The sequence below is a fragment of the Gymnodraco acuticeps genome, unplaced genomic scaffold (assembly GCF_902827175.1).
Source record: "Gymnodraco acuticeps unplaced genomic scaffold, fGymAcu1.1, whole genome shotgun sequence".
NCBI classification, from domain to species: Eukaryota; Metazoa; Chordata; class Actinopteri; order Perciformes; family Bathydraconidae; genus Gymnodraco; species Gymnodraco acuticeps.
In genome coordinates, this window is record NW_022990667.1 from 341,758 (window position 1) to 369,337 (window position 27,580).

A 27,580-nucleotide genomic window follows, 5' to 3' on the forward strand; every position below is an offset into this window, starting at 1 on the left:
CTGAAGGAGGTCAGAGATGTATGGAGGGGCTAGGGAGTGGAGAGATTTGTAAGTTAGCAGGAGGAGTTTGTACTGGATGCATGAATTTTAGAGACTCTAGGAACAACCAACAACCCTGCATTCTTGGAACGCAATGCCCTAATAGGACAGTAGGGTATAATGAGTTATTTAAGGTAAGATGGCACCTGCCCATTAAGGGCTTTGTAGGCGAGAAGAAGAATTTTAAATGATATCCTGTGTTCTATAGGGAGCCAGTGTCAGGCAGCCAGAACAGGAGTAATGTGGTCCCTTTTCCTAACTCTGGTTAGTACACGAGCTGCAGCATTTTGAATCAGCTGAAGCGACTTGACTGACTTCTTGGTACACCCTGATAATAAGGAGTTACAATAATCCAGCCTTGAAGTAACAAATGCATGGACTAGTTTCTCTGCATCGTGTTGAGACAAGATATGCCTACAATAACACTTTGGTTCAACATATCTGGTAAAAACTCCCCAATTGTTGTGATACATGTTGCAATTACCTTGAATTTGTACATTGTACATGCCAGCAGTGCAGGACTCAAACCCCTGTGGTAAAAGTCAGGCTGTATGGGTTAAAAAAACAAACAGTGTACAGCAGGAGGAGGAGTTTCCCCTCCCCTCGGAGCAGGAAGTGTTAAATACGCAGTTTACCTGGAGAGGCTGCAGACGGTGAGCATATTTATGAATATTCACCTTCACACGTTTTGAGGGGGCACAAAACAGTCCTAGACATTAAATTACTTATGATATATTAGGAAGAAAGGCCACTTATTTACCGCTGTTGAATAAAGTTGCATCTAAGTTGCATAGTTACAAATGTACTTCTGTTTTTCCCAATAGGCCTTGAACAGTATCAATACCTGTACCTGTTTCCACTTGTACATTGAATCCATTTCCTTCATATGAAGTCAAGCATGTGTTTGTTTTTAATGATATGCATGGATGAGAAATAGAGAACTGGGGAGAAAGTAAACCAATAGCAGAAAAGACAATAAATAGCCCAACCCAGAAAATCAGTACACCTCTTAAAGAAGCATCTCACATGTGCATATGTTTGGCAGTTACCTATTCAGCAAACTTTTCAACACCAAATGATTGGCTGCAGATCTGACAAAGAACATATTAACCACAGCAGGGAGCTTCTCTGTGTGTCAGTCCAACAGTGCATCAACCCCTTGTTACAAAAGCTTGTCCGAAGGTTATTTAAACACTGTCCAACTACTGGAGAGAGTCCCTGCATGAACATGAACATCGCAGCAGTAAATGCTCTCCCTTATGAGGATTTTGTGGATATTCTGGGCAACGTGGTGGAGAAGTGTCCCATAATAACAGCTGCTGTGTGGTCGGGGCGTCCCTTCCTGAGCCTGGCTGCTTTGGAGGCTGCAATCAGTGAATTCATCGATGCTCTCCCAGAATCAGGTGAGATACAGACTTAGGCAAGGCAAGTTTATTTATATAGCACCTTTCAACACAAGGCAATTCAAAGTGCTTTGAAACGTAAACAAATATGACTTTTTTTACATGTTAAGTTTGTGTCGCTGCTTTTGAGGTTGTTTGCCCTTAAATGTGTTTAACTCTTAGTGCAGGGGTGGCCAACCAGTCAGAGGTTAAGAGCCACATTTTTTCTATGTTACTGCAAAGAGCCACATCAAACACTGGAGACAAGATTTCAACCATGTCACTGATGCATTTTTGTGGCATTGGGATATATATTTTTTAAATCCTCTGGAGCAGAGAGAGGAGCTGTGGATTATTGTTATTGATTAATGCATCAGTGTTTCTTAGGGTCAAAAACACTAAACTCACAACTTGAAATGAAAGCGTTTAGTTTATTTAATAAAAGAGCACATGTTCAATGTGAAAAGTGACAGTAGTTATAGATTATTTGCAATTTGGTGCTATGTATATATTTAAAAAAAATAAAATTATATTTTTTTTTTAAACACCTTGAATTTCAGGGGGGGGGCTCCGTTGGCGGGGTGCAGCGCCCCTCCAAGACAATGGTAGGGGAAACACTGGATAATGTTTAATCAACGATAGGTTTCCCCCCCCCCCTCAAAGGTGATTGGTTCACTGCATCGCAGGTATTATTGTGATTGGCTCTTGGGCCACATCAAAATTAGACGCGCTGTCATCCTCTCATACTGACACCTGACACCACACATACACACGTAGGGAGAGCCGGGACGAAAGTAACACAGGACGAAAGTAATGGAGCGATTTTATCCGAGCCCAAACAACTTTGACCGGCCAAATTACGTCAGAATGATCAGCATTCGATACTTAACAGACCTACTAAATATCAGGTTTAACTGTCAGGAGTAGCTAGTGTTGTCACGGTACCAACATTTTGGTTTCGATACCAAGTCAAGAATTGCGATTCCGATTCTTTTTCGATACTTTTCTTAAAAAAAGGGAAACAGTCTTAAATGTAATTATTGTGCTTTATTTCACACCAGAACCAGAACCATAACACAAACTTTTAAACAATGAGAACAATAAATAAAATAAATGACAAGAATTCGTATTAAATAAAATTAATACATGTCTCACAGACAGGCCGAGGCGCAGCAGCAGCTGCACTCCCACTTGCAGCCATGCTTCTCGTTTTCTCACATGCTCTGGCAGCTAGCGCGTGCATGAGAGAGGGGAGGGACTTAGAGCGTGCTTGAGAGGGGAGGGACTTAGAGCGTGCTTGAGAGGGGAGGGACTGCAGGCACGGCTGCAGTGCAGGGAGTGGAAGCAGAGCGCTGAACACACACGGCTCTTATTAAAACAGCGCTTTCTCACCGGAGTACTTTTCTCCGTCATTCTTAAAGTACCGATACTAATGAAACGGAGGAATCGTACCGTTTTTAACGGCAGGGTATTGCGGTACCTTTCAAGTATTGGTACACCGTGCAACACTAGTCAGGAGTCAGTGTCTCTCCCCCAAACTCACACATATAAAATTCGATATGAACTGAAGAGCCGCATGAAACTAGGCAAAGAGCCGCATGCGGCTCGAGAGCCGCGGGTTGGCCACCCCTGTTTAGTGCAATGACACTGATACACAGTGTGTGAATGTTGTTTTAATTATATTTACTCGAGTACTAGCCACTTCAGTACAATTTTAAGTTACTTTACCTCACAATACAAATGTTATCCTTCCTCATACGTATACTCCACAGTTTTGGGAGCTGATATTGTACTTTTTTTACATTTACCTGACGGGTTTATAGATTCAGATTAACACAACCACTAAATTAGCTATGATATGATATACTGTATTAGGTTAAGATATCCAGCAGTAGAGTAATCAACTTTACCAGCTGATGAATATCAATGATCATAATCTGGTAAATTATGTGATTCTGAAATGGGCCATAATAAATAATGGCTACTTATATTTATAGGTATGCTAATGAAGCCCAAACTTTTTGTACTTTTACTTCAGCAAGATTATGAACGCAGGACTTGTAACAGAGTATTTTAAGAATGTAGTTTTGCTTTCCTTAAGTAAATGATCAGAGTACCTCCACCTGTGTGTCCAGGTAAAGAGGGGATCCTCAGGTGTCACCCAGATCTCGCGGGAAGAGACCTCCAGAGCGGCTCGTTGACCCGGGAGTCCCACGAGGAGCAGGCAGGGTCCGGGATGGGTGCTCTGAACTCGGGGGAAGCCTCGCGCATGGCCCGGCTCAACCAGGAGTACAAGGGGCGCTTCGGATTCCCGTTTGTGATCTGCGCCCGGATGCACGACAAGGAGAACATTTTACGACAGCTGTCCAAGCGGTGCCAGAACGAGCGCGCGTTGGAGAGGGCGCGCGGCATCGAGGAGGTGAAGAAGATATGTCACCTGCGTCTGCAAAGCCTCGTGCTCACTGCCAACAGGTTATGAACTTTTACTGGAGTTTATATTGGATTAGTGCCAGTGTGACCCGGATGTAAAGACTGCCATTGTTCCCACGCCTGATAGGCTTTGTGATAACTTTATTCCAAATGTGTGTTAATCATACTGTACAATTAATTCTTTAAACAATAACATATATGCACCGTTGATTCTAATTTATCAATTTACATTATATAACCTATATACAAGTGGATAATATGACAAATACAGTCATATTACGCATATATACATTAATAAACTCACATGTTTGAGGTGTAACATTTGATTCGACCATTTTACAGTTTGTTGAATCCATGCTGAATGCTGTTGCCTGTTGAAGGGGAAATAAATGTAGTCCTTGCATGTGGTTGTCTCAGCATGCACCGTGGTTCCCAAAACTGAAAGAAATGTCCATTGATAGACCAAAAGGAGGTGAAGTTAAGGGGTCCTGAAAAATTGGCACTTAATTGAAATGACTTTACTCTAATTGAGACTTTAAGGCTCCACTCTCAATTATGAATAGTATTCCTAAAAATATAAAAAACCTCTCAAATTCTTGTTAGGTTTACATTGAAAAACACTCAAATGTCCCAGTAGGTTAAGTCTTTTAGGTTTTATTCTCATTTGGGATTCTTATATTCCTAAAATCAAATTGCATACCTAAAAATCTGTATTTGAAGACTTCCATTGAAACAAACTGAAACGTCCCTGCGGTATGAGTTAGAGTCTATGCAGTCTCTCTGGCTCCAGCTGCGGGGATGGAGTGACCGTGCAGCGGGGAAACAGGAGGGGAGGTGGGGGCAGGTCCGGTGGTGGAGGTGAGCCCCCCGGTGGAGGAGGTGAGCCCCCCCGCGGTGTCCCCCTGGTCCCCGGAGGTGATGGAGGAGTCCTGGTCCGGGTCGGTCCCCCTCCCCCTCCTGCGGTCCTCCTCTTTCTTCCACTTCATGCGCCGGTTCTGGAACCAGATCTTGATGTGTTCTCTCCGTGAGGCTGAGGTTCAGCGCCAGCTCCACGCGCCGCGGCCTCGAGATGTACCTGTTGAACAGGAACTCCTTCTCGAGCTCCAGCAGCTGGGCGCGCGTGTAGGCAGTCCTCGTGCGTTTGTTTTCCTCTGATTCCGCCATCACGTATGGTCCTGGAGACAAATGGAGATTAGTGTCATTACATTACATTGATTGAGTGAGTGTCCTTATGATAACACTTTTGGAATCAGCTAATTATAGGCCTATTTAGGGTCCCATTTCCTTAAATAAGTGTAATTAAACATTTTAAAAAACGTAATTCACACATCATTGTATTCAAGAATTACAAATAGTTTGGGCTTTAAAAGAATAACTTTTTTAAACTTTGTATTTTTCTCTGTTGCATGACAGGGGATCATATTTAATTCGTGTCTCCGAGGCACTTAATTATAACTTGTTTGGAGTAGATCTCAATTAATGTAATTGTAATTATAGTCATATGTCATTATATATCTTGCACAAGTTAACATAATCTCTAACAGGCAAAGAAAACCAAGTGTAAAATTGTCAAGGCATTCACAATTACCAGACATAATAGTAATTTCTTAATCCGAGTTGAAATTTGGGAACAACAGGTGATTTGTGGACACGCTAAAGCTGTCAGGGTCATGTATTGCTTTTAAATCACAACATTTAATAAATATTTCCAAACGATGTGGTAAATTATTGGTATTTTATTGGTATAAAAACATATGTACAAAATATGATTCAGTTTAGCTTTACTTTTGCAGTTAGTCCTCAACTGCTTAATAATGCAGAATTGTATTTGATTGGATTTGTTTGCCTGTCCAAACCTAAAATGAATAGTGCATATTAAACAATTACAAATATCATTTATGTCCTTCAAATGTCTTTTTGTGACGATTAAAATGTAAAGTTAAAATGAGAATATGAGCAGTGAGATATGCTTTAAGCAATAAACTATGTAACTTCAATTGAGCATTTTTTGGGAATATAAACCATTGCGGGTATAAATGCCGATTTGTAGAGGCACAAATTACATCTTAAATCCTTGACTTTAAAGCCTTCCGGTTATTTATAAAAAGTCAGCCTTAAGAATTCCTTCAGATTAATCTAGTCAGGAATTAATTGACACATGTTCGTTACTCTACAATTTACAATCACAACAACTGTGCGTAAATAAACCAAAAATACGCAACGTCACAGAGAAGTCTGTAGGGACTATGAATAATGACCAAATTAGCCTACATTTGTATTTAAAATGTCCATTGATATGACAAAAGACATAACTTTATATATATATATATATATTTTAACTGAAGAGACAGAGAGGAACAGATATACATTCTCCTCACGTTTCTCTGGAGAAAACAGGCTTATCAGAAAACAAACTTGTAGTATATACGTCTTATAATAAGGATTATGGCCTAATCCAAAAGCATCACAGTGAAAGAGAAAAACATGATTTAATAAATGATAATTTAATTTAAACTTTTAAAACTTTATTCAAGCCTATAACAAGGGACAGGATCAAAACCGATGTTGGTATTTAGGTGTGTTAACGGCCTATTATACTCTAGCCTATACAGCCTATTGATAAGATTTGTGAATATGTTTTGTATAAAGACAAAACCCCACATTTATGTTACGATAAGACCTGATAAAAGCAAGCGCTGACCTTCCGGGCCTTTTACACTTTGACTGACAAGGTAAACTGAAACACCCAGGCGCATATTGTTGGGAGCATGATGTCACTGCGGGCCTGAGAAACACCGACTGAGTGCTATGACTACAGAAGGATGCAAATAAGACAACATGTATTCTGAATTAAGCTGAGGAGAAACTGATTTCCATTATGATCATGATGAATACAAGTTAGAGTTAGCTGTCCCGTCCAGGTGTTCTCAAGGAATTATAGGGTTTAAAACTACAAAATTCATTAAATGTTTCCAGATTGTGCGGTTATTTTTGGTTTGGTATTATTATTTAATTTGGCATTTTAGTCGTGTGTCATCTGCTAATCAATTCCGAACAATAAAAAGACAAGTCCATCAAATGTCTCTTTGTGTTGCAAGATAAACTTCAGCTACATGTTTAACTAAACTATGCAACTTTATTTGAGCATGTTTCGGGAACATAAGACTTAAACACTGATTTGTATAAAAGCGTTACCTGCCCACTGCCCCTTCCAGGTGTGCGAGTGAGACTTGGTGCTTTTCATCCAGGGGAAAGGCAGATATCTGCTCTGGTCCCCCGCGTCTCCATAGCCTGCAGCCGGCTGGAGAGGCTGCTGCTGGAGCCCCGGGTGTTGGTGGTGCAGCTGGGTCAAACCTGGGTCCTCCCGCATGGGGAGACTGTAAGAGGCCGAGATGTCAGGGAGGCTGGCCGTCTCCAAGGCTCCCATGGCCGGCGGAGTGTAGACGGAGTGCCGGCTCATGTAGAGGCACGGCGGCGGGCTGTGGCTGTAGTCCTCCGCCTGAGATCTCTGGTAGGCACAGGAGTCTTTAAAAACCTGGGAAGGGTAGTAATGATCTTCCCGATTCATGGCTTCCGAGGTCCCGCACATGCACAGTACCTGCGCCTTTCTGCTCCACCTGAAAGTGGCGCAACTGCGAGGCCCGGGCGGCTCCACACAGGTGAGTCACTTTGACACCATGTGACTCTGCAGCGACCAGGCCATTGGCTTCACTGTTTGCAGACCTGAGAGAGCCCAGTTTCCAGGATCTTCTGCAGCCAGTGGGATTTTCAGTAAATCAATTGCACTCTGTAAATACCTGGCACCCATGCACCTGTGTTTGGAGACAGGTGAATCTGTGAGAAATGGTTATAGAGGTCTGGCATACACGCTTCTCTTGCAGGACTGTCCTCAAACAATACGCCATCAACACTTTATATGGATGTCTACTGTCTGCACTGCATAAATCGATATGTATGGGCGCAAACATTGGCAGACCTGCCAGATAAGAGACCTGGATGGAGGGACAGTTGTCTTGGAAACTCTGGTGAAACGCTCAAACAACATACAGCCTTTTGGTTTCATTTGTCTACACCTTTCTCAGTTTAAGATGTACCCAATGCATCATTTAACACCATTTAGAAAGGCGGGGCCCTGCACGAAGGACCCTCAGAGTTAACAAACACAGGGTTGCACTCTCGCCATGTTTGCTAGCTATTAGCCTTTAGCAGGTGTGTGTTCGCCCCATTAAACAGCCGCTCTCCTGGTTAACCAATTAAGGTTGGAGTGAGCAACAGAACTCAATTAACCTGCAGTGACCCCACAACCTGGCAAACTCACCTGTGCGTTTATGCAACATTTCTAGCCACGTGATCAGAGTGATTTACCTGGTTTTTCATGAAAATTATTCCGGCTTTTACCGGGATAGTGTATCAATGGTCTATTTGCACTGAGTTCTTCAAAAGCAATTATGGCACTTTCCACCGTATCTTAATGGGGCACTCAGCGATGCAATAAAGTTCAAGTAAACCAATTCTATACAAATCACCCCCTGCACTATGCCTTAATGGTGTTTATATTTGATCATTGTTCTAAAGAGGAAGGAAACAGTTAACCCGAGCTGCTCTCCACTACACTGGAGGTGGACAATGTGATTTATGAAGCATGAGGATGTTAAACGCATGTTAGTTGACTTTTTCCAGACACAGAATTTGAAGTAATGGCTTTAGTGAGGAGTAATGCAGCTTACATGTAGATATAAGACATCGGTGGGTTATCATGAACACAGAGAATGGCTGTTGCCTAGTTTATAAAACGCTGTTATAAAAGCACATGGACACATGCCATAGGGAAGATCTCAGCATCTCTTTCAAGCTTGAGTTCATGTCCATCTGCTGTCCTGAAACCGCAGTGACCCCACTCAAACACATGGACGTTTAATCGCTGCATTATTAGTATTGTAGTGAAGTTATCGTTATTGCAGCCTTATTAAATCACTATTAATCCACCGCTTGTTCAACAGGACACATGTAGGAGTGTCAGGAAAACACTACTTCTTTTCTCCTTTGACAAACAAAACCCTTTCTGATAGCCGGTGTCAACATGTCCAAAAAGTTTGACATGCGATAAAATGTGCTTACCCAGTGGCGACAGCGGCACGGCTTATGTAAACATTATGACCTGTGGATAATGACAGAAGAATGGTAATGACATTATAATAGAAATCAAACCCCGGCTGTAGGTGAAACGCAGTAACACCAAACTATGAGTCATGTGAGCGGGAGGGAAAGAAACGGTTATGTGAAAAGTGCTGGGCTGTAACGGCCTCTTGATATTTTATTAACTCTTTTTTTGTGGAAGATATGGGGTGGAAGAACAGTAAAAAGGATATGTTTCTGGCTTTAGGAGTCATCAATTTAACCTCATGAACTACAAAATGGTTAATTTTAAAAGTGAACAGTCAGTAAACTAACGAGAGAGAACATTTTCCATCTGCAGGAATAAAAATTCAAGTCTCTTCAAACGGGTAAACGGAGGTCTTTTGGTCTGCCAGCAGCTCTGTGAGGCGTTCAGTGTTCACCTTTGTGCAGTTAGTGTCAAATCACAGTCTCTACTCATGAAGCCTGTCCTTGTCTCTGTTGTGTCCGTCCCTCCCATGTCTCTGGTCCCTGTTGTCTTTGTGGCTCCTCTCGTTGTCTCGATCTTGCTTCTTCTCTTTGTGATGGTGCGTATGGTCTGTGCGATGGTGGTCTCTGGGAGGTGTTCTGCTGCGACGGCGGCTCCTCTCCGGGGACTTGCTTCTCGTCCTCGAGTGTCCGTCCCGTGAGTCTCCGCTGCGCCGCTGAAGGTTGGTGGAGCGCAGCGTGTTGAGCAGGAAGCGCTTGTTGGTGCTTCTCAGGGGACACTTTAACCTGAAGGACAGACAACCTTTCAAACTCTCATTTACCTTTGATACTGAGGATGGCTGGCTACTAGAGAGCATCATGTATTTGCATTCAAAAGGCCCTAAGATGCTGTACCCGGATATTTTACATTTCTAGTAGAATTTACAGCTTAAAACCGAATCACAATCATTTAAAACTCAAGATTGCAGCTATAACTAAACACTGAGGTAATGACAGTATTTTTTACAGGTTATTTACATTTTTAAAGTATATTCCAAGTTGACTTCTTTCATGCCAAAACATACATGGTTAATTCAGAATATGCCCACTATTTTATTCATTTTAGGCTTTGAATTATATAGGTCTTTGTGGTATTTCATGCCACTGAGAATACAAAATTAGATAGTATAGTGATGAAAATAAAATAGGAATCCTGGCTAAATCTCTGCTATTACCAACCCCAAAAAAAAAAGTTGTTCAGTACTAAACCGTGTATTTTGTAAATATTACAAAAAATATCTGGGATCTGTTGATTTCTCAAGTCAAATTGTTATTACGATCTTCAACAATTTTAACACACATAACGCCTATTTTCCTCCTATTGTGCAGCCCTACGACAGATTGTACTGAATCTTAACACAAGGAAGAAAATGGCCTCGGTGCGAGCACAGCTGAGCAGCAGGCACATGTCCACCATGACAGCTGATGCAGATGGCATGTCAGACGTATCACTCACCATCCTGCGGGGCCCATGGTCTCCGCTCTCACTCGCGCTCTGTCCGTCTCCTTCAGAAGCTCCTCCACCGCACGCCTGCACACCACACGATACCACATGGAGAGAGGACACAGACGTGGAGTTAAGTAACTAAGTACATTTATTCAAGGACAATTGTGAGATATTAGTACTTTACTTGAGATTGTTTTGCTTCTTTGTATTTCTTCCCCACTAGAATTCAGAGGTAAATCGTGTACTTTACAATTATATTTATGTATTTACCTAAGAATAAAAAGACGTACCAGAGTGTAGGAATACTCTGTTACAGTAAAAGTCCTGCATTCAAAATGTTACTCAAGTAAAAGTACAAAAGTATAAGCATCAAAATATACTTAGAGTACAAAAAGTAGAAGTACTCAATTTCCAGTATGTCCCATATCAGATAAAAAAAATAACATGTTTGTATTATAATTATTACTAATGCACGAATGTCAATTGCTAAAGGTGGGTTTATTTAAATGACTTAAGCTACCCTGCAGTATACAAAGTCACCTTTACCAGCTTTGATAACACTTTAATGATCAATCATTATAAAACATATCATATATATTATTCTGAAATGGACCAATCTGCTCAATGACTACTTTTACTTTTGGTACTTAAAGTATATTTTGATGCTAATACTTTTCTACTTTTACTTGAGTACCATTTTGAATGCAGGTCTTTTACTTGTAACAGAGTATTCATACACTCTGGTACTTCTACTTTTACTGAAGTACAAGATCTGAGTACTTCTCCCACCTCTGTTGAGGACACAGATAGCACAAACCCTCAAGGGGGAGCCAAGGGGAGGATGATTTAATTAAGCGAGAGAAAGCGGAGTGATACAGAGGAGAAAGTGAGTCGTTAGTGTCCTAGTTTGACCCGAGCTGCTGAATCAGCACCAGGAGAGGAGAACCACTCGTTTATCCGACCTTTGGCCACAGAACAGGCGGCTAATAACTGGGAAATAGTGGCTGGGTTTCATTACAACCACTCTCGTCTTACACAGGAAATACAAACAGCTGTGTACCAGAAATATCTCCTTCCTAACTGGTGGAGGAGTGCTACGGTTTAAAAAAGACTAGCTAGAAACGTAAGCAGCCGTTAGAAGAAAATAAGTAATAAAGTAGTTCCTCACTTTTCCAGTTCGTTGTCCTCTGCCATCGCGTCCTTGTAACTCACACGCTGTAATAAAGTTAATTGGACTAAAACCGATGTTATCTTAATTAACGCTAGCAACCATTTCTGTTTACTTCGCCACGAGGTCCTTCAACCAAGGACCCGTGTTTTTAGATGTTATTAGAGATGCCTGATAGTAAAGCAACTTTCCATCTTTGTTGTGACATTACACCTAGACACAACTATCTTGCTATTTTTTTGTATCCATATATCTTCATCTGGAAAATGAACTATAGCAATGCACATCATCTGATACCAGTGGTTAATAACATGGAGAACTGAATTGATAGTTTATGAGCCATTATTAGCTGTTTCCTAACAACCATATCTGCAGATTAATCTCGAATCAGTGTCTTAATCTTAATTTTCTAATTTAAATTAAATGCTACAAACATTAAGTCAACATTAAAACCCATACTTTCACATTACGGATATTAAGAAGAAGTGAGGGAGGGTTTTCTTTTTTATTTCGAGCAGGCTCTTTGGAAGCCACCTCTGATTCTGCTCTGGATTGACAGCCACAAGCCCCGCCCACTCCCATTGAGTGACAGCAGTGGGTGGAGTCAGCGCCTCCAAAGGAACGGGGGCGTTTTCGTGCGGGTTTGCGGAACGGGCCGTTGCGGTGAATGCGTGAGTGAGGTCCTAACAATCGTCCCCCTTTTTGGGGACGGAGAGCACGGCGCGGAGGAGAAGCAGCCGGAGAAGGTAACTGACATCTGTTCATATTCCGTCCTGCACGAGAAGGTGTCAGTGTGTGCATGGCTCTGCATTCAGAGTGCCATTGTCGCTTCATCTGTCCTCGCTTCTCCTGCTGCTGGAGGGTGGGATGGAGTCCGGCAGATGGGGGCAATGATTACAAAATGTCTAATTAAATGTGTTAACGGGATACTTATAGACCATGACACTTCAAATGTAGTGTTGCCATGCTAAATTGGAATTATGACAGTGAAAACATTCTGATAATTGTCATTTAAATCTGTGTCCGTTTTTTGTTGTTATCATTGCATGTCTGACTGTTTAGCTTATTGCAAACGGTCAACGGACCTCGCAGAGCAGCAGCAGCAGCAGGCCTGCTCTTGCAAGTGGCTATCAGCCTTTCTAGATTCAGTTTTAAGATAAGGGACGATGAGATGGGGTTTATGGAAATGTAGGCTAAGCCGGCTGGACCAGAGTTTTTAAATCTGTGGCCTAAAACATCATCTCATCTTGTTTGAACATGTCATTCCTGCAAGCGAGGTTGTTCATGGCTTGCTCTGGGTTGTAAGAAAAAAAGAAAAACGAGCAGAGACAGGTGCAGGGCCAAGACTGTTATTTATTAATATAGAGAAAGCAGTGCAATGACAATAACAGCATGGCCTTGGACTCTCTCCCGACTCTGTGGGATTCAAAGGGCGATATTTCACTTGCATTTGATAGTGTTCATATGACTTGCGTCAAAGAGTCTTGTGCTACTATGTTTAAAATAGATTTAAGTGCTTTTCATGGCAGGGGCTCTTAACAGCTGCCCCAGTGAAAACCTGAAGATGTTACTTATTGATAAAGACTATTTGCAGGACCCAAAAAGCTCTAGTGAAGGATGTGTTTTTGCTTCTTGCCTGTGAAGACTTCTTCTTGCATGTCTACAAGTCCGTGTGTGTGATGTGGTGATGTCACAGCTTTGTTACAGGAACAGAGAAGCCTTGTGTCCTCATGATTAATTCATGTCCAGCTGCAGGATAGAGACAGAAGCAGCCAGTCACACACAGACAGGAGCACGTACTTAAAGGAGGCTGAAATAAGTACCGGTCCGGTAGCCAAGGAGACAGGGGAGACAGGTCGTCACAGAAATGGGTATAGCCAGGGAAACAAAACAAAAAGCAGCTAAATATGAATCAAAGGATGCTCTCATCATCATGGAGCGTTCAGGCGGAAGAGCGTCCTGCTGAGAGGAATCAGAATCAGGTTTAAAGTAGCTTCAAGGAATTAGCCTTGGTGGATGTGGTGCATGCACAGTTAGATATACAATGGGAGTATAATATGACAAAATCCTCAGAATAATGAAATACAACAGGCGTTCAGATATTAAGATAGATACTTTATTAATCCCAAATTAGGTATTTCTTTTGTGAAAGCAGCAGTGTGTTTAGGCATTAACATATTTAAAAGGTGGAAAACACAGAGGTATATAAAGAGGTAGCTTTGTGTACAAATGTGCACAATGTTCGGAGGGTTGTTCAGGACTGACAGTACTTAGATGAATGAATAAAAACAGACATTGTTTGCATGGTGGTGGGGGGTGTAGCAGACGGGGAGAAAATGCATCTGTTGTGCATCTCTTCTGCATCCTTTTCCTCGGCTACACTCTGAATGTCAAGCCCCACTGAGCAGAACAGGCTCCAGGTCGTCATGGAGACAAGAGCAGACCCCCGCTGCAAACAGAGGCAGGTAGTCAGTGTGTCTTGGCCTGCTGCGAGCCGAGGAACGCCCTCTGCTGTCCACCCATTGCATCAGACCCACAGGGGGGGGGGGGGGTTAGCTACCGTCTGAATGTGAAACGCTGTGGAAACGAGCGCTGGGGAGGCTCTCTCCTCGTAGAGTGCTTTATTTCAAGACTTTGCTGTAGGCATGTTCTCTGCAGAGGAGTGCATCTGCTGTGCGCGGACACAAATATCAACGTGGAAGAATTGATTCTGTTTTCTCTTCCAGAGCCTCACACATCCGTCTCTTCTTTTGCCCTGTGCCACTTTCACATCCCATTCATCTCTCTATCCCCTCATTTTATTTCTCACTCCCTCTTCTTGGCTCAGCCTCCGCTCCTTTTCTACCACGACTCTCTGTTGCTTTCCCAATCCCACTTCCTCTGATCTGTGTCCTCTCTCTGCCTCAATCCCAGATAATTCCCTCTCTGTGGAATTGGAAGATTGCAACAGGCGAGAGCAAAAGAGAGATTATACTGTCAGATTAGTAGACAGGAGCAGCAACACACACACACACACACCACGGTGTCCCTTTCCATCACGTGCACAAAGCATTTCCACATTAATAAAAGCACGAGCACATAATCAGACACTTGTTGTTTTCCCTGAAACAGCTTGTTTAACCCTCTGTCTTTGACCTGCAGGGCGATGTGCCATCAGCCACTGGGGGGCATCTGTCCTTCTGTGGCCTGAAACATCATCTCTTTTTGTTTGGAAATGTCATATTTGCAAGCGAGGTTGCTCATGGCTTACTCTGTGTTATACGATTAGAAAAATAAAGAAAATGGACAGTAGCCGGGCCAAGACTGCTATTTAACAATATAGAGGAAGCAATGCAATTAATAGACGCACATAATCAGACACTTTTTCCCCTGAAACAGCTGTTTAACCCTCTGACCTGCAGGGTGATGTGCCATCAGCCACTGGGGGGCATCTGTCCTCGCTGCCACCCCTTCATCCTGTAAAGCTTTTGGGACAGGAGTGCGGGTGCCCCTTCCCAACACTGCAGCCCCACTGGAGTCACCCGTGCCAAAGCTAGGTTGCGTGAAAGCAGCGGAGATGGGCAGCCCGGGCAGCGAGGTGGGTCTAAACGACCCGGTGGAGCCCACTTCAGAAGCTCTGTGTCCCGAGTGTGGGCAGATCCACCGCAGCTGGGAGAACCACCTCTACAACTACCGCCTGGAGGTGGACGACGACCTGGTGTGCCACATCTGCCTGCAGCCGCTCGTTCAGCCCCTGGACACGCCCTGCGGACACACCTTCTGCGCCCGCTGCCTGAGGAGCTTCCTGAAGGAGAGGGACTTCTGCCCGCTGGACCGCACGAGGCTGCAGCTGCCGGCCTGCCGCAGGTCCAGCATCCTAGTGCATAAGCTGCTGGACAAGCTGTCCGTCTCCTGCCCTTTGACCCCCCTCTGCGCCCTCAGCATGCCGCGGTGCGACCTAGAAGCTCATCTCAAACACAGGTAATGAAGCTCACATGATGAATGCACACATGAAATCCAGGCCAAGCAAGATTTCACAAGCCCTTCGGCAGTGTTGTAGCTGTATGGAAATCACTTACATAATTAACAGTGACACCTAGTGTGTTATGTCTAAAGGTGAAAAATATTTAGTCATTCAGAAGACAGTGAATTGCCAGAAGTTAAATTATTACACGCTTACATTTTAGCAAAAGTTCCAACAATTCATCGGTTAAATCTTCTCAAGAGTGAATGATTTTCTCATTTGTTATCCCATGGTAGGTAATGGAATACTTTGAGGAGTACATTTGAGGAAATATTTCATTTAAAGACACTTTGGGCCCATTTTTCTCCATTTTCTGGATTCAACAATGTATCTGTTAATGGAGAAAATAATTGACGGATTGATAATGAAGAAAAGAAACTGAAAAGAGTTTGAAACCGCTCCGCCCTCAGTTAGCTTGTCTCTGCCAGGAACTCTTAAGGATGTCCTAGTTCTTAGCCCAGGGCATTTAGACTCACCTGCCACCCTTAACCTAAAGGGTTTCCGTTCCTTTGGCTTTTGGCCCATTTGGACCAAGTGCTGTGAGACCCTGAGGGGATTATTGGGCTGGATAGGTCATGTGACGGGGGATTAGTGTTTCCCTACCACACTGTACCGCAGTCATGGGTTGACTGACCAGGAGCTCCATATTCTCATTCTGCCATCATGCTGAGCAACTTCAACACCAGAGACCTTTTCAACCACTTCTTCTGCGAGACAGCCAAAGGCAACCCTGGCCTGTGGTGAGTCCGACACGGAGGGTGTGGGTCGGCACAATCATAATAATAATAATAATAATAATGGCACTTCACTCTCCACCTTTCCTTGTGTGTCTCTCTGTTGCTCTGTCCTGCTCTGAAATGCAAGGTGGTGTGTGATTTTGATAGTGCTTCAAAGTTGCCATAAGTTAGGCTGCTGTTGTTGGGTGGATTTAATTTAAATGCAGCATATCAGAGGATACTTTAAAAAAACTATACAGTGTGAGGAAATGCTACTTTTCTTTGTACAAAGCTTTAGTTTTTTTGGTAAACTTAGCTATAGTTGTGAGGACATATACTGTAGAAAAATGTCTATTAACTGAAGTTAAAACAAATTAAGATGGTGTCTTTGGTAAGAAGCCATCCATCCAAACTGGCTTTCTTATTGACCTGACGACCTAACACCGTCATTAAGTAAAGTAGATGTACCATAACAAGCTCACCTTAACAGGCTATTGCCAACAAGGTGTCTATCTTTTCTGGTTAGCTGTTTCTAACCCAATCACGTCTTTAAGGAGGGACTAACTTTTGCCACTTTAGGAAGTCACTTCACAGTAAAAAAAATAGGCAGAAAAGAGCCATTTAAACTCAGCATACTGACTCCGTTAACACGTCTAACAGCAATATGTCTAAATGTAACTAACGTTTGCTAAAATTAGCCTCCGTAAGCTTCCAGTCACAACAGACCAAGACAAGCTGTAGCAGTGAATCCCTGAGCAGTGAAGGTGTTATTCTGGGACCGTTTCTCTCCCTTCTGCAACGTTATTGTAAACAGTCTCCTTGTGCAGGGCTTTTAATCTATACAGCTTTTATTCAATCACATGAGCAGAGTGGTATGTCTCAGCGAAGGTTGCACGCATCCTGTCGGTGTTGAAAGGACAGGGAAAGGTGGTTTAAGAGAGATCAAACAGGATTGATCTGAGGACTAACGTGACATTCTTCAGCGGAGATTAAACCTCTGAGCCACGGAGTCGCTCCTCTACTCTGCAGGTTTTAGATAGTAACAGAAGTCAGGAGAGGAAACATGAGATTATAAAATGAGAGGTCAAGCCAGGCCACGTTGCTCCGAGGTGGTGAAGGTGAGCTGGGTGATCTGATCATTGATGGCGAGGCACTGTCACTCCTCCTAAATCCAAAGTGCTCGGATTGAAGCGTCTATAACGGTTGGATTTTTACATTTTGGTTAAAAAGTGTAATCGTTTTCCTCTCAAAACGATATATTTTGGTCGTGGGGCAAATGGTGAAAGATGCATAAGTGAATTCAGAATTAGAAAAAACACCGCTTGTTGACTGTTTTTCTATTTTAAGATTAGCAAGAGCATAGAATCGTAGGACAGCGATATACATTTAAATGATTCAATAAACTCATAGCTGCCACTGAAGAGTGCGACCGCATCGATCCCTTTAGTCTGTGTTTATCTTTCATTGTCTCTCAAGACTTACTGTTGGTATAAATGATTTATCCATCTGTTTCTTTTCATAGAAAGTACTTCTCAGAATAGCTGAACTTTTCAACTGTTATGTTATTATCCCATCATTCAGCCAAAATAATTGCTGATTTCAGCTTCTTATATGTGAGTTTTTGCTGTGTATATCCGTTTTGTTAACATCTTCATGTTTGGAACTGCTGGTTGTTCAAATCAATCATATTGTTGAGTTTGGGAAATTGTGAGGACATTTTTAACTATTTTCTCATTTCAATTAAAGGTGGGGTAGGTAAGTTTGAGAAACCGGCTCGAGATACACTTGTTATATTCCATGGAATGCTCTTAACATCCCGATAGCAATGAATATCTGAAGTGCTTTGACAAAAAATCCATTAAAAAAATCTCATCTGTGGAAGCCGTAGTTCTGTAAAAAGCACGACCAATCATCTGAGCCGGCCCGGCTAAAGTAACTGGATGGCCTACCTGCCTGTCAGCCTTCCATCTGGGCACAAACTTATCTCGTGGCCTCATTGGTCATGTGCGCGTTCGTGTGTGTTGGAGGAGCGGCTCTGTGAGGAAGTGGCAGATTTTTTCCGGCTGTGTATTTTCAATTTCTAGCGCACTCGAGCCGGTTTCTCCAAAATGACCTACCCCACCTTTAACTAATACATCCAAATAAACTTGTTTGTAAAAATGTGTCTGAAATTGCAGTCACAGATGTTCATATACATTAATTCTCGTATATATATATATATATATATATTTCACTGTAAACAGCAGTTTCTCTGGTATTTTCTATAATCATCAGTGTGCCTTAATACATTGGGATCTTTCTATAAAAAATACTTCTTCACCTTTTCTGCTGAATTCCTCCATGTGGCCCCTAACGAGGGGACACACAAACAGAGACTTTCTTGGTTGAATCAATTGCATCACATTCAATTAAAGGTCCAGTGTGTAGGATTTAGGATAATCTATTGGAAAATGATATTCATTATGAGGTCATCATTAGTGTTTTTGTTAGCTTATAATGAGCCCTTCATACCTACATCAAAGTGATCACCACCATGTGCTCAGAAAGGACCAATCAAACGCTCTAGAGATGGCCTTTTACTTTACCTGAAGTGGAGGGGTGTTGAGTTTGTTGCAATCTGCCACCTCACCACTAGACGCCGCTAAATCCCACACACTGGACCTTTAACTGATGCTGAACCTGATTTTCTTTACACGTCAGATGGACTAACAAACTGACGCCTGTTGCTTGGTGAAAGGTGTCCCGGGACGAGGAGTCAGCAGACGAGCGAGGACGTCCCGCGGTGTGAGAGCGGGGATGAGCGCGTGACGGTGACCAGCCCCCCCAGGTCGCCCCGCTCCCCACAGACCGTGCTGAGGGACCGCACCCCCACGCCGCCCTCCGGGTCTGATAACACCGCCGTCACTGGGCCCGTGTGGACGGACGACGCCGGGTTCGACAACCCCGCCTTTGAGGAGAGCACGGAGGAAGAAAGTGAGTGGATCTGGGCTCGTAAGTAGGGTTAGATTATCAATGAAGTCAATACAGGTTAGATGAGACAAAATGTATCAGACACTGTAGAAATAATCCTCACCACACCGGGTTCGAATCCTTCTCGTGGCTTTTTGCTTCGTTCTTTCTCCCCATTTCCTGTCTCCTCTCATCTACAATAAAGGCACAAAAGATAATCTTCAAGAAAAATGAATGATCTATCCTTTAATGTCACTCCGTCTCTAGGTGTGGTAGGGATGGAGTGTGTGGTCCCCAGGGTGAAGCGACCCCTCAGTAACCCCTGCATCCACCTCCTGCGATCAGTCAGCTCCACCTCCTCCGGCTGGGACTGCGCTGAGTCTCCGCCCCTTTCTGCTGAAGAAGGTATGACATCACTTCCTCAATTTGGAGCAGCATCTTCCTACAGGGCTGCATAATGAGTACTTTTACTTTTGGTACTTTAAAGGTCCCCTATTATACTGTTTTTCATTACTTTATTATAGGTCTCAGATAAATACAAAACCTGTCTCTGAAGTGTTTGGCTCCAAACACCAAACAGATCATTGCAGCATCCCATAATCCCCTCTGTTTCAGCCCTGTTTCCAAAGTGCTGATTCTCCGTCTGTTACTTTAGATGAAAATAAGGAGCCACTCCCCACGCCCATACTTGCCAACCCTCCCGATTATTCGCGGGAGACTCCCGATTTCATAGCCCTCTCCCGGTTTCCTCCCGTGGTCATATTTCTCCCGACAACTCATATTTCTCCCGACAACTCTACCCTCAGCTCACTCCTTTCCATGCTACAGGCCGCAAGACAGTGCACTAACAACTACAATAAGCATGTTAATGTTAAGCTAATACAGCTCCGCCGATCCACTAGCCGCCCCTAGAGACTAACTTATGGCAACACAAAAGAAAACATGGGAGCGGTGGAGATGAGGAGGTGTCGGCGTTCTGGCGATTTACTCGGAAGGCTTCAGTAGAAGCTGCTGGGACTCCCAGCAGCTTCTACTGAAGCCAGTCCCTAACTCCGGGGACTTCGGGTGGCAGTATACGCCGTGAAGTTGTTTGCGGCCTGCCAGTAAACCCAAAGCAGAAGAAGTGACGTCAGCGGCTTCATTTGCGCAATCTTCCCTCAGGGACTTATTCCGGTGTGAACGCGATCTGCTCTTTAGTTCCATGGGGGCACTAAGTGCTGGGAACTAAGTACGGAAAAGTACTTGGTGTGAAAGCGGCCAATGGTGCTCTGGGAGGAGATTCAGGTGATAAGGGGAGGGGGAGGGGGAGGGGGGGGGGGGGGGGGGGAGGGGGAGGGGGGTACCTTGGTTGCTGATTGGCTAATGGTTACACAAGCCACAAAATCGTTATGACATCATAAATTGGCCAAAATCTGATCAGCTCATTTTCAGACAGGTTTTTATAGAAATGGATCAGGACAAAAAGAGACAGAATCTTTTTTCCTGAAACTTTCAGAGTCTCTTTCCACAGAGGGGAGGGGACACATGTTGATGTAGAAGAGACATGAAGAAGAAGGGACACATGTTGATGTAGAAGAGACATGAAGAAGAGGGGACACATGTTGATGTAGAAGAGACATGAAGAAGAGGGGACACATGTTGATGTAGAAGAGACATGAAGAAGAGGGGACACATGTTGATGTAGAAGAGGCATGAAGAAGAGGGGACACATGTTGATGTAGAAGAAACATGAAGAAGAGGGGACACATGTTGATGTAGAAGAAACATGAAGAAGAGGGGACACATGTTGATGTAGAAGAAACATGAAGAAGAGGGGACACATGTTGATGTAGAAGAGACATGAAGAAGAGGGGACACGTGTTGATGTAGAAGAGACATGAAGAAGAGGGGACACATGTTGATGTAGAAGAGACAGGAAGAAGAGGGGACACATGTTGATGTAGAAGAGACATGGAAAAGTGGATTTTGCATAATAGGTGATCTTTAAGTATCTTTTGATTCTGATCTGACTTTTACTTAAGTTACATTTTGAATGCAGGGCTTTAACTAGTAACAGAATATTCCTAAACTCTTGTACTTCTACTTTTACTCAAGTACAAGATCTGAGTTCTTCTTCCACCTCTGCAGGGCTGAATAATAGGACAGGATAATCCCATCCAGGCTACATAAGGATGAATTTGGAGATTCAGCTGTAATGTGATGTTTTTGTCCATGTAGGCTGTGTGAAGTTGCCTTCGCTTCCTGAAGGAGAGATAACTTCCATCGAGGTCCACCGGGCGAACCCGTACGTGGAGCTGGGCATCAGCGTGGTGGGGGGAAACGAGACGCCGCTCATCAACGTTGTGATCCAGGAAGTGTACAGAGACGGAGTCATCGCACGGGACGGGAGGCTGCTGGCCGGGGATCAGATCCTGCAGGTAAAACCAAACACACAAGAAGCTTCACTTTAACTATCAGTGGTTGCTAAAATCAGTTAATAACTTTGTAAATTTGATAAGTAATTTTCTAAATTATTTCTTGGGATGTTTTCTATATCTAGCCAAATATCCTTCCACTAAATAACCTTTTTTGCTATTGTTCTACCTATTAAGGCTGCCATAATCAACATTTGTATATGAATAATGCATGTTATGACTACTTATATGTACAGTAAGTAAGTTGTGAGAAATAGGATGAAAATGGTTTACCAGTTTTGCAGGACCTCGATTGTAAGGAGCATTTTAGCACATTTAGCAGCTTAAAAGACAACCATTTTCTCAGTAGATTGAGGAAACCCAAGCTTATCTGCGAGTGAATATTGGAGTTATTTGTTGGATAGCCAGAAACAGAAGACTTCAAATGTGAATGTTCATATCAACCAACGAATTAATGCATGTTTAAAGATGAAATGCCCATCCTTTCCTCTGACCCGTTTTCTCTCAAGGTGAACAATGTGGACATCAGTAACGTCCCCCACAGTTTCGCCCGCTCCACCCTGGCGCGGCCCTGCAGCACCTTGCAGCTGACGGTGCTGAGGGAGCGGCGCTGTTCCTCCAGGGCGCCTCCCTCCTCCTCCTCCTCCACCCCCGCTGTGCCCCACGCCCCCTGCTCCACCCCTGAGGGCGCCCCCTCCAGCCCGGCCACCCTGAGGATCACCCTGAACAAGAGGGACTCCGCGGAGCAGCTGGGTATCAAGCTGGTGCGGCGGACGGATGAATCCGGAGTGTTTGTGCTGGATCTGCTGGACGGAGGCCTGGCGGCGAAGGACGGCCGGCTGAAGAGCAACGACCGGGTGCTGGCGGTCAACGAGCAGGACCTCCGGCACGGCACCCCGGAGCAGGCGGCACAGATCATACAGGTGCTTATTTTGCTCTTTCTTTAAGTAACTAAGAACATGAACAACAAAGAATCAGAATACCTTTAGACGTCCCAGAGAGGGCACATTTACATTGTTACAGCAAAAGTAAAGAGCCACTGTGAGGAAATGTTGAATATGGTTAATCTATTTGGAGAATTGTAAGCTGTACTCTGTTTGTAGATGTGCTTTTATTGTATTTTTGTTGAATTAGTTAATTTGCAAATGTAATTATATTCTTGGTCTGTACTTTAAACTGATTTCTAGTAACTGCACACTTTTTAAACTTTTTGCATTATTTTGTAATCTGCCATATGTCTAATGTTGGGGAATGTTCGGTTGTGTAATGTGATAAATGTAAAAAAATCACAAAACACTACAAATAATAATTACAAAGTGGTATATATATACTGCACATAAGTAATATTGCACAACAGAGGTGTATAGTCAGTGTAGCGTATTTGAATGAGTAATTAAGTCCATAAAACTGTGTCTCCCCAGGCCAGCGGAGAGCGAGTCCACCTCACGATTTGCCGACCCGCCAAACCGGCTTCTCCTTCACCGCCTAAATCCAGCTCCACCCGAGACCTCTACTGCCTTGATCACTTCCTGCCTAACCACAGCTGCACCCCGAGCCTTGTGCCCACCACCCTCTCCCGCTCCACCACCCACAGAGTAAGTTGTGTGTGTGTGTGTGTGTGTGTGTGTGGTGTGGTGTGTGTGTGTGGTGTGTGTGTGTGTGTGTGTGTGTGTGTGTGTGTGTGTGTGTGTGTGTGTGTGTGTGTGTGTGTGTGTGTGTGTGTGTGTGTGTGTGGTGTGTGTGTGTGTGTGTGTGTGTGTGTGTGTGTGTGTGTGTGTGTGGTTGTGTGTGTGTGTGTGTGGTGTGTGTGTGTGTGTGTGTGTGTGTGTTGTGTGTGTGTGTGTGTGTGTGTGTGTGTGTGTGGTGTGTGTGTGTGTGTGTGTGGTGTGTGTGTGTGTGTGTGTGTATTGGGTCAGAAAAGACATGATTTAGCATCAACAAAATGCAAGTGTTTAGTGATTTTAAGCAGTTATTTTAGATAAATATGGTTGATTTTTGTTTGGACATGAGTGAACGCTGTACCTGTGTGTCCCCAGGACCTCTCCCAGTGTGTGACCTGTAAGGAGAAACACATCACGGTGAAGAAGGAGCCCCTGGAGTCTCTGGGTATGACGGTGGCTGGAGGGCGGGGCAGTAAGAGCGGGGAGCTGCCCATCTTTGTGACCAGCGTCCAACCACATGGCTGCCTGGCGAGGGACGGGCGAATCAAACGAGGTGAGCGACCCCCTTTAGAAACTACAAGAACAGGAACAATTCAAATCAAGAACATCAGAAACTAGAATATGCAAGTCCTGAAGAAATTGCGGTGGGAATGCTGTATGTTAGTTATGTAAGGGGGGCGGACAGGGCCGGCCCTAGACTTTTGGGGGCCCTAAGCGAGCTTTGGCTTGGGGGGCCCCCCTCACTCTAGCGCGTTCTCACTATAGTGCACACAACACAGAACCAACTTTTGTCTTATGATGTTAGCATGAGCACACATATTGTATAAATAAGCATGTAAACACCGTGGACCTAACATCCTCTAGGGGGGTCCGGCGGCATGCTCCCCCGGGAAGATATTTTTTTTAAATATTGAAATTAAAATGATTAAAAGCATCAATCTGGTGCACTTTGAGAGCAAAATTAAGAGATCTATGGATACATCTCTCAACATCCATATGAAACAGAACTGTAAACAGATTTTATTTGTCTTATATTTTACAAAACACTCCCCTTTTAAACTGTATTCTTGTTTTGTCATATAGTATTTCATAACTGTTTTTCATGTATTCTCTCTGGCTGTCCATCTCATAATGTACCCCCGCGATTCAAAGTAACGTCAACGTAGCTGTAATTTATGCTTTGCTTACATGTTCGCATAACTTGGAAGTTTACTGACATTTACAAACCTTGTTTGCCTGGCGCAAGTGGTGGCTCTGGGGTTGTTGTGTGAGCCACCACTTGAGAATTGTCGTGTTTTTTAAGAAAATATGTTCTTATGTCCATCTTCAAAAACTCTGAGTCCGACTGACAGTTTATTTTAAACATTGTCACAGCTCACAGGATAGGTACCTGTCAGCCAATAAGACGGATGTTTATTTCCATTCAACTCTCTGGTTTGTCTGGTGTCTTGCCTCTGTTGCATTCACTGAACACGGGAAATTACAATCCTGCCGTCCTCTCTAGTGTCATAATGAGGTTCAGGTAAAGCACGGTGAATGTATTATATGATTGACTCAATAATATAATACATGACTTTGAGAGTAGGCAATCTAGGCATATTAACAACAATTAATTAAACATACTTATCACGGCAACGGTGTACTGAGATTATTATTATTATTTATTTTTTTGCTAGGGGGCCCCTAGTGGCTGCGGGGCCCTAAGCTGTGTGCATGTCCTAATTGAGCTGCACGTTTTTATATTTTGACGGCAATGTAAAATGAGGGAGAAGAAGCCAATACAAATATGGGGCAGAACGTACAGTATGGTGTTTTTTAAATATAGATTTTATTATTTTCATGAACTACAATCCAAAGAAAGTGTCAGAGAGGTCAACAAGGATATACATTACATAGACCATGTCAGGGTTCGGATCAATAGTAGCTTAGTGAAGGGTCTTATAGGTAGTCCATTTAAACAGTTTATTTTCAAGTCCTGATTGTTTCATTCCGAGTCTTTCCATATAGAGTATCTCCTCCATACAGTATGTTGTGAATGCTGACTCAAACTACAGCGTCTTCTTCCTCCTCCTCCAGGTGACGTGCTGCTGAGCATCAACGGGCAGGACTTGACGTACCTGAGCCACAGCGAGGCGGTGGGCACCCTGAAGGCAAGCGCCGCCTCGCCCTCCGTCCAGCTGCGGGTGCTGGAGGTCAGCATGGTGGTGGAGGAGCAGGACCGCGACGAGCTGCTGCCCCACACACACGACAGCGACTTCGATGCTAACTGGTCTCCATCGTGGGTCATGTGGCTCGGACTACCCAGGTGGGCACATCTGAACACCTGGGACGATATAATCTGAAATATATGTCAAGATAAATTGTCGCTTGATTAAAACAAATATAACATCAATATATCAGTGCATTAATTATGTCTGTTCAGGTCAACATTCAGGGTTTGTCTTTGAATTCAGCCTGATTGGTTATTTAAATGTTTGGTAGGGTGACATTTTACAGTTAGTTGCAAGGTTTAGTTGCCTAACAGAAATCAAAATGAACAAGAAATTTGATAAAATCTTCCCACGTATGGTGATTTCCTGATTCTCTTTGATATATATCATTATAAACTAAATATATGTTTTGGTTTCAGACTGACAAAACATAACATTTGAACACATTATTGACTATTTTCTGTCACCTTATAGACCTGACGATTAATTGAGATAAAAGGCAAAGTAATGAGTAATGAAAATATTTGTAAGTAGACGTTTTAGGAGATGAATCATCATCTTTGCCTACTCTCTCCCTGCAGCCTCCTGCACAGCAGTCATGAGATCGTCCTGCGGAGGAGCCACCCGGGCAGCTGGGGCTTCAGCATCGTGGGGGGATACGAGGAAACCCACGGCAACCAGGCGTTCTTCATCAAGACCATCGTCCTCGGCACACCTGCGTACTACGACGGCCGCCTTAAGTGAGTGATCAGTTCATCATGTGACTGTCTGTGGCTTCTGTTAGCATGAGTAGCTAGATAAACCGTGACCTTCAGTTGGTGATCAATACTGTAAGAGTGGCGTTATGATAAACCACGAAGAACAACGCACATGTCATCACTATGTAACACTTGCTCTTCTATTGGCTAGCGCTCCAACATATTGTACATCATAGGCTAAGGGGCGGGACAATCACAACAGAGCCGGCCAGCTAACCAATCAGAGCAGACTGGGCTCTGGTTTCAGACAGAGGGTGAAAAGAGGTGCCGCAGCACAGGCAGTATGAAACAAATAAAGAGCTTTTTGAACATTAAAGCATGGAGACATGTAGAGACACTACATACTGATATACACCTGACAATGTGCAGAATAAGGCCCCTTTAACTGTAATGTCAAGCTACCTGCCACGCTGACTGTCTTTTCAAATGTCTTCACATGATGTTCTGTAACAGAGCTGTTTGAAAGGCACCTCCCTCCTCGCTGTCAGGTCCTGTTTATAATCCCCACTGACCTGTCTCTCTAGGTGTGGAGACATGATCGTGGCAGTGAACGGCCTGTCCACAGCAGGGATGAGCCACTCGGCGCTGGTGCCCATGCTGAAGGAGCAGCGCAGCCGCGTGGCGCTCACTGTGGTCTCCTGGCCCGGCAGCCTGGTGTAGCCGCGGCCAAAGCCACACCACACAGAATGTTTCTATATTGGGAACGACCTTGGTCAAAGTGAACTGGTACACACTACTGTACATCCCTCCATACCGGGCTTAATCCAGGACCAAAAGCATCCAGAACTGTAGTAGACCCAGCAGGACCAGGTGGGAACTGATCCAGACTGCTGTGCTCATATGGTCATGTTGTTATCACTCCTGCAGGGGGGACATGGTACTGCAGGCTCTGTGTTCACCTCACCAGGCAGTCGCTGTATTCAGGTGGATGCATGGTAGACATATTAAAGTAAAATTAGCCATGATCCTCCATCACCTAGGATAATGACTTGTAATCATGATGCTCTGCAGCACCATCCAGCTGAATAAGCCTCGGGCCTTATTAGAAAACCTGCCGCACCCTGGGGGGGGGGTCTCGACTGCCCTTAGGCCTCATCACCATGACAACCAGCTGTCCCATCAGCCGGAGTTTTATACATGTGTGTGAATGTGTATACCGTTTGTTTAATAAACATTTCCTTCGAAGGATTAATGGCTCTACAGCGTGCTTTTTATGGGCAAGGGGGAATTGTCTGTTAATGAGCAAGAGGCAGTTTACTAG

General features: G+C 43.8%; 4 protein-coding genes across 4 annotated transcripts; 2 read left to right on the top strand and 2 right to left on the bottom strand.

Moving 5' to 3' along the window:
• The first annotated feature begins 724 nt into the window (after positions 1–724).
• On the top strand, positions 725–4,254 carry urad (ureidoimidazoline (2-oxo-4-hydroxy-4-carboxy-5-) decarboxylase). Its single transcript, XM_034229631.1, has 2 exons — positions 725–1,442; positions 3,557–4,254. Exons 1-2 carry the CDS (start codon positions 1,115–1,117, stop codon positions 3,898–3,900), a joined length of 672 nt encoding a protein of 223 aa, XP_034085522.1. The 5' UTR covers positions 725–1,114; the 3' UTR covers positions 3,901–4,254.
• A 241-nt stretch (positions 4,255–4,495) lies between these two features.
• Positions 4,496–8,926, bottom strand: pdx1 (pancreatic and duodenal homeobox 1). Its single transcript, XM_034229630.1, is given in 3 exon segments — positions 4,496–4,867; positions 4,869–5,026; positions 7,047–8,926. Coding segments are annotated over 3 exon segments (801 nt in total). The 5' UTR covers positions 7,441–8,926; the 3' UTR covers positions 4,496–4,618.
• A 206-nt stretch (positions 8,927–9,132) lies between these two features.
• On the bottom strand, positions 9,133–11,748 carry si:ch211-140b10.6 (protein POLR1D). The gene is made up of 3 exons (XM_034229633.1): positions 11,609–11,748; positions 10,450–10,524; positions 9,133–9,740 (listed from the first exon to the last, which is right to left on the bottom strand). Exons 1-3 carry the CDS (start codon positions 11,632–11,634, stop codon positions 9,440–9,442), a joined length of 402 nt encoding a protein of 133 aa, XP_034085524.1. The 5' UTR covers positions 11,635–11,748; the 3' UTR covers positions 9,133–9,439.
• On the top strand, positions 11,739–27,507 carry lnx2a (ligand of numb-protein X 2a). Its single transcript, XM_034229626.1, has 11 exons — positions 11,739–12,354; positions 15,010–15,568; positions 19,065–19,300; positions 19,544–19,681; positions 21,494–21,693; positions 22,200–22,613; positions 23,112–23,285; positions 23,727–23,904; positions 25,428–25,656; positions 26,143–26,301; positions 26,844–27,507. The coding sequence occupies exons 2-11, from the start codon at positions 15,165–15,167 to the stop codon at positions 26,977–26,979; spliced, it is 2,268 nt and encodes a 755-aa protein (XP_034085517.1). The 5' UTR covers positions 11,739–12,354; positions 15,010–15,164; the 3' UTR covers positions 26,980–27,507.
• Positions 27,508–27,580: the final 73 nt, after the last annotated feature.

Bases quoted from the DNA above. Each gene is read 5' to 3' on its own strand.
- urad (XM_034229631.1), top strand. From the start codon at position 1,115: ATGATTGGCTGCAGATCTGACAAAGAACATATTAACCACAGCAGGGAG. The intron at 1,443-3,556 runs GTGAGATACAGA...CTGTGTGTCCAG, and splicing joins CGATGCTCTCCCAGAATCAG to GTAAAGAGGGGATCCTCAGG.
- si:ch211-140b10.6 (XM_034229633.1), bottom strand. From the start codon at position 11,634: ATGGCAGAGGACAACGAACTGGAAAA. The intron at 10,525-11,608 runs GTGAGGAACTAC...TGTGGTGTGCAG, and splicing joins GAGGACAACGAACTGGAAAA to GCGTGCGGTGGAGGAGCTTC. The intron at 9,741-10,449 runs GTGAGTGATACG...TCTGTCCTTCAG, and splicing joins ACCATGGGCCCCGCAGGATG to GTTAAAGTGTCCCCTGAGAA.
- lnx2a (XM_034229626.1), top strand. From the start codon at position 15,165: ATGGGCAGCCCGGGCAGCGAGGTGGGTCTAAACGACCCGGTGGAGCCC. The intron at 21,694-22,199 runs GTAAAACCAAAC...TTTTCTCTCAAG, and splicing joins CCGGGGATCAGATCCTGCAG to GTGAACAATGTGGACATCAG. The intron at 22,614-23,111 runs GTGCTTATTTTG...GTGTCTCCCCAG, and splicing joins AGGCGGCACAGATCATACAG to GCCAGCGGAGAGCGAGTCCA.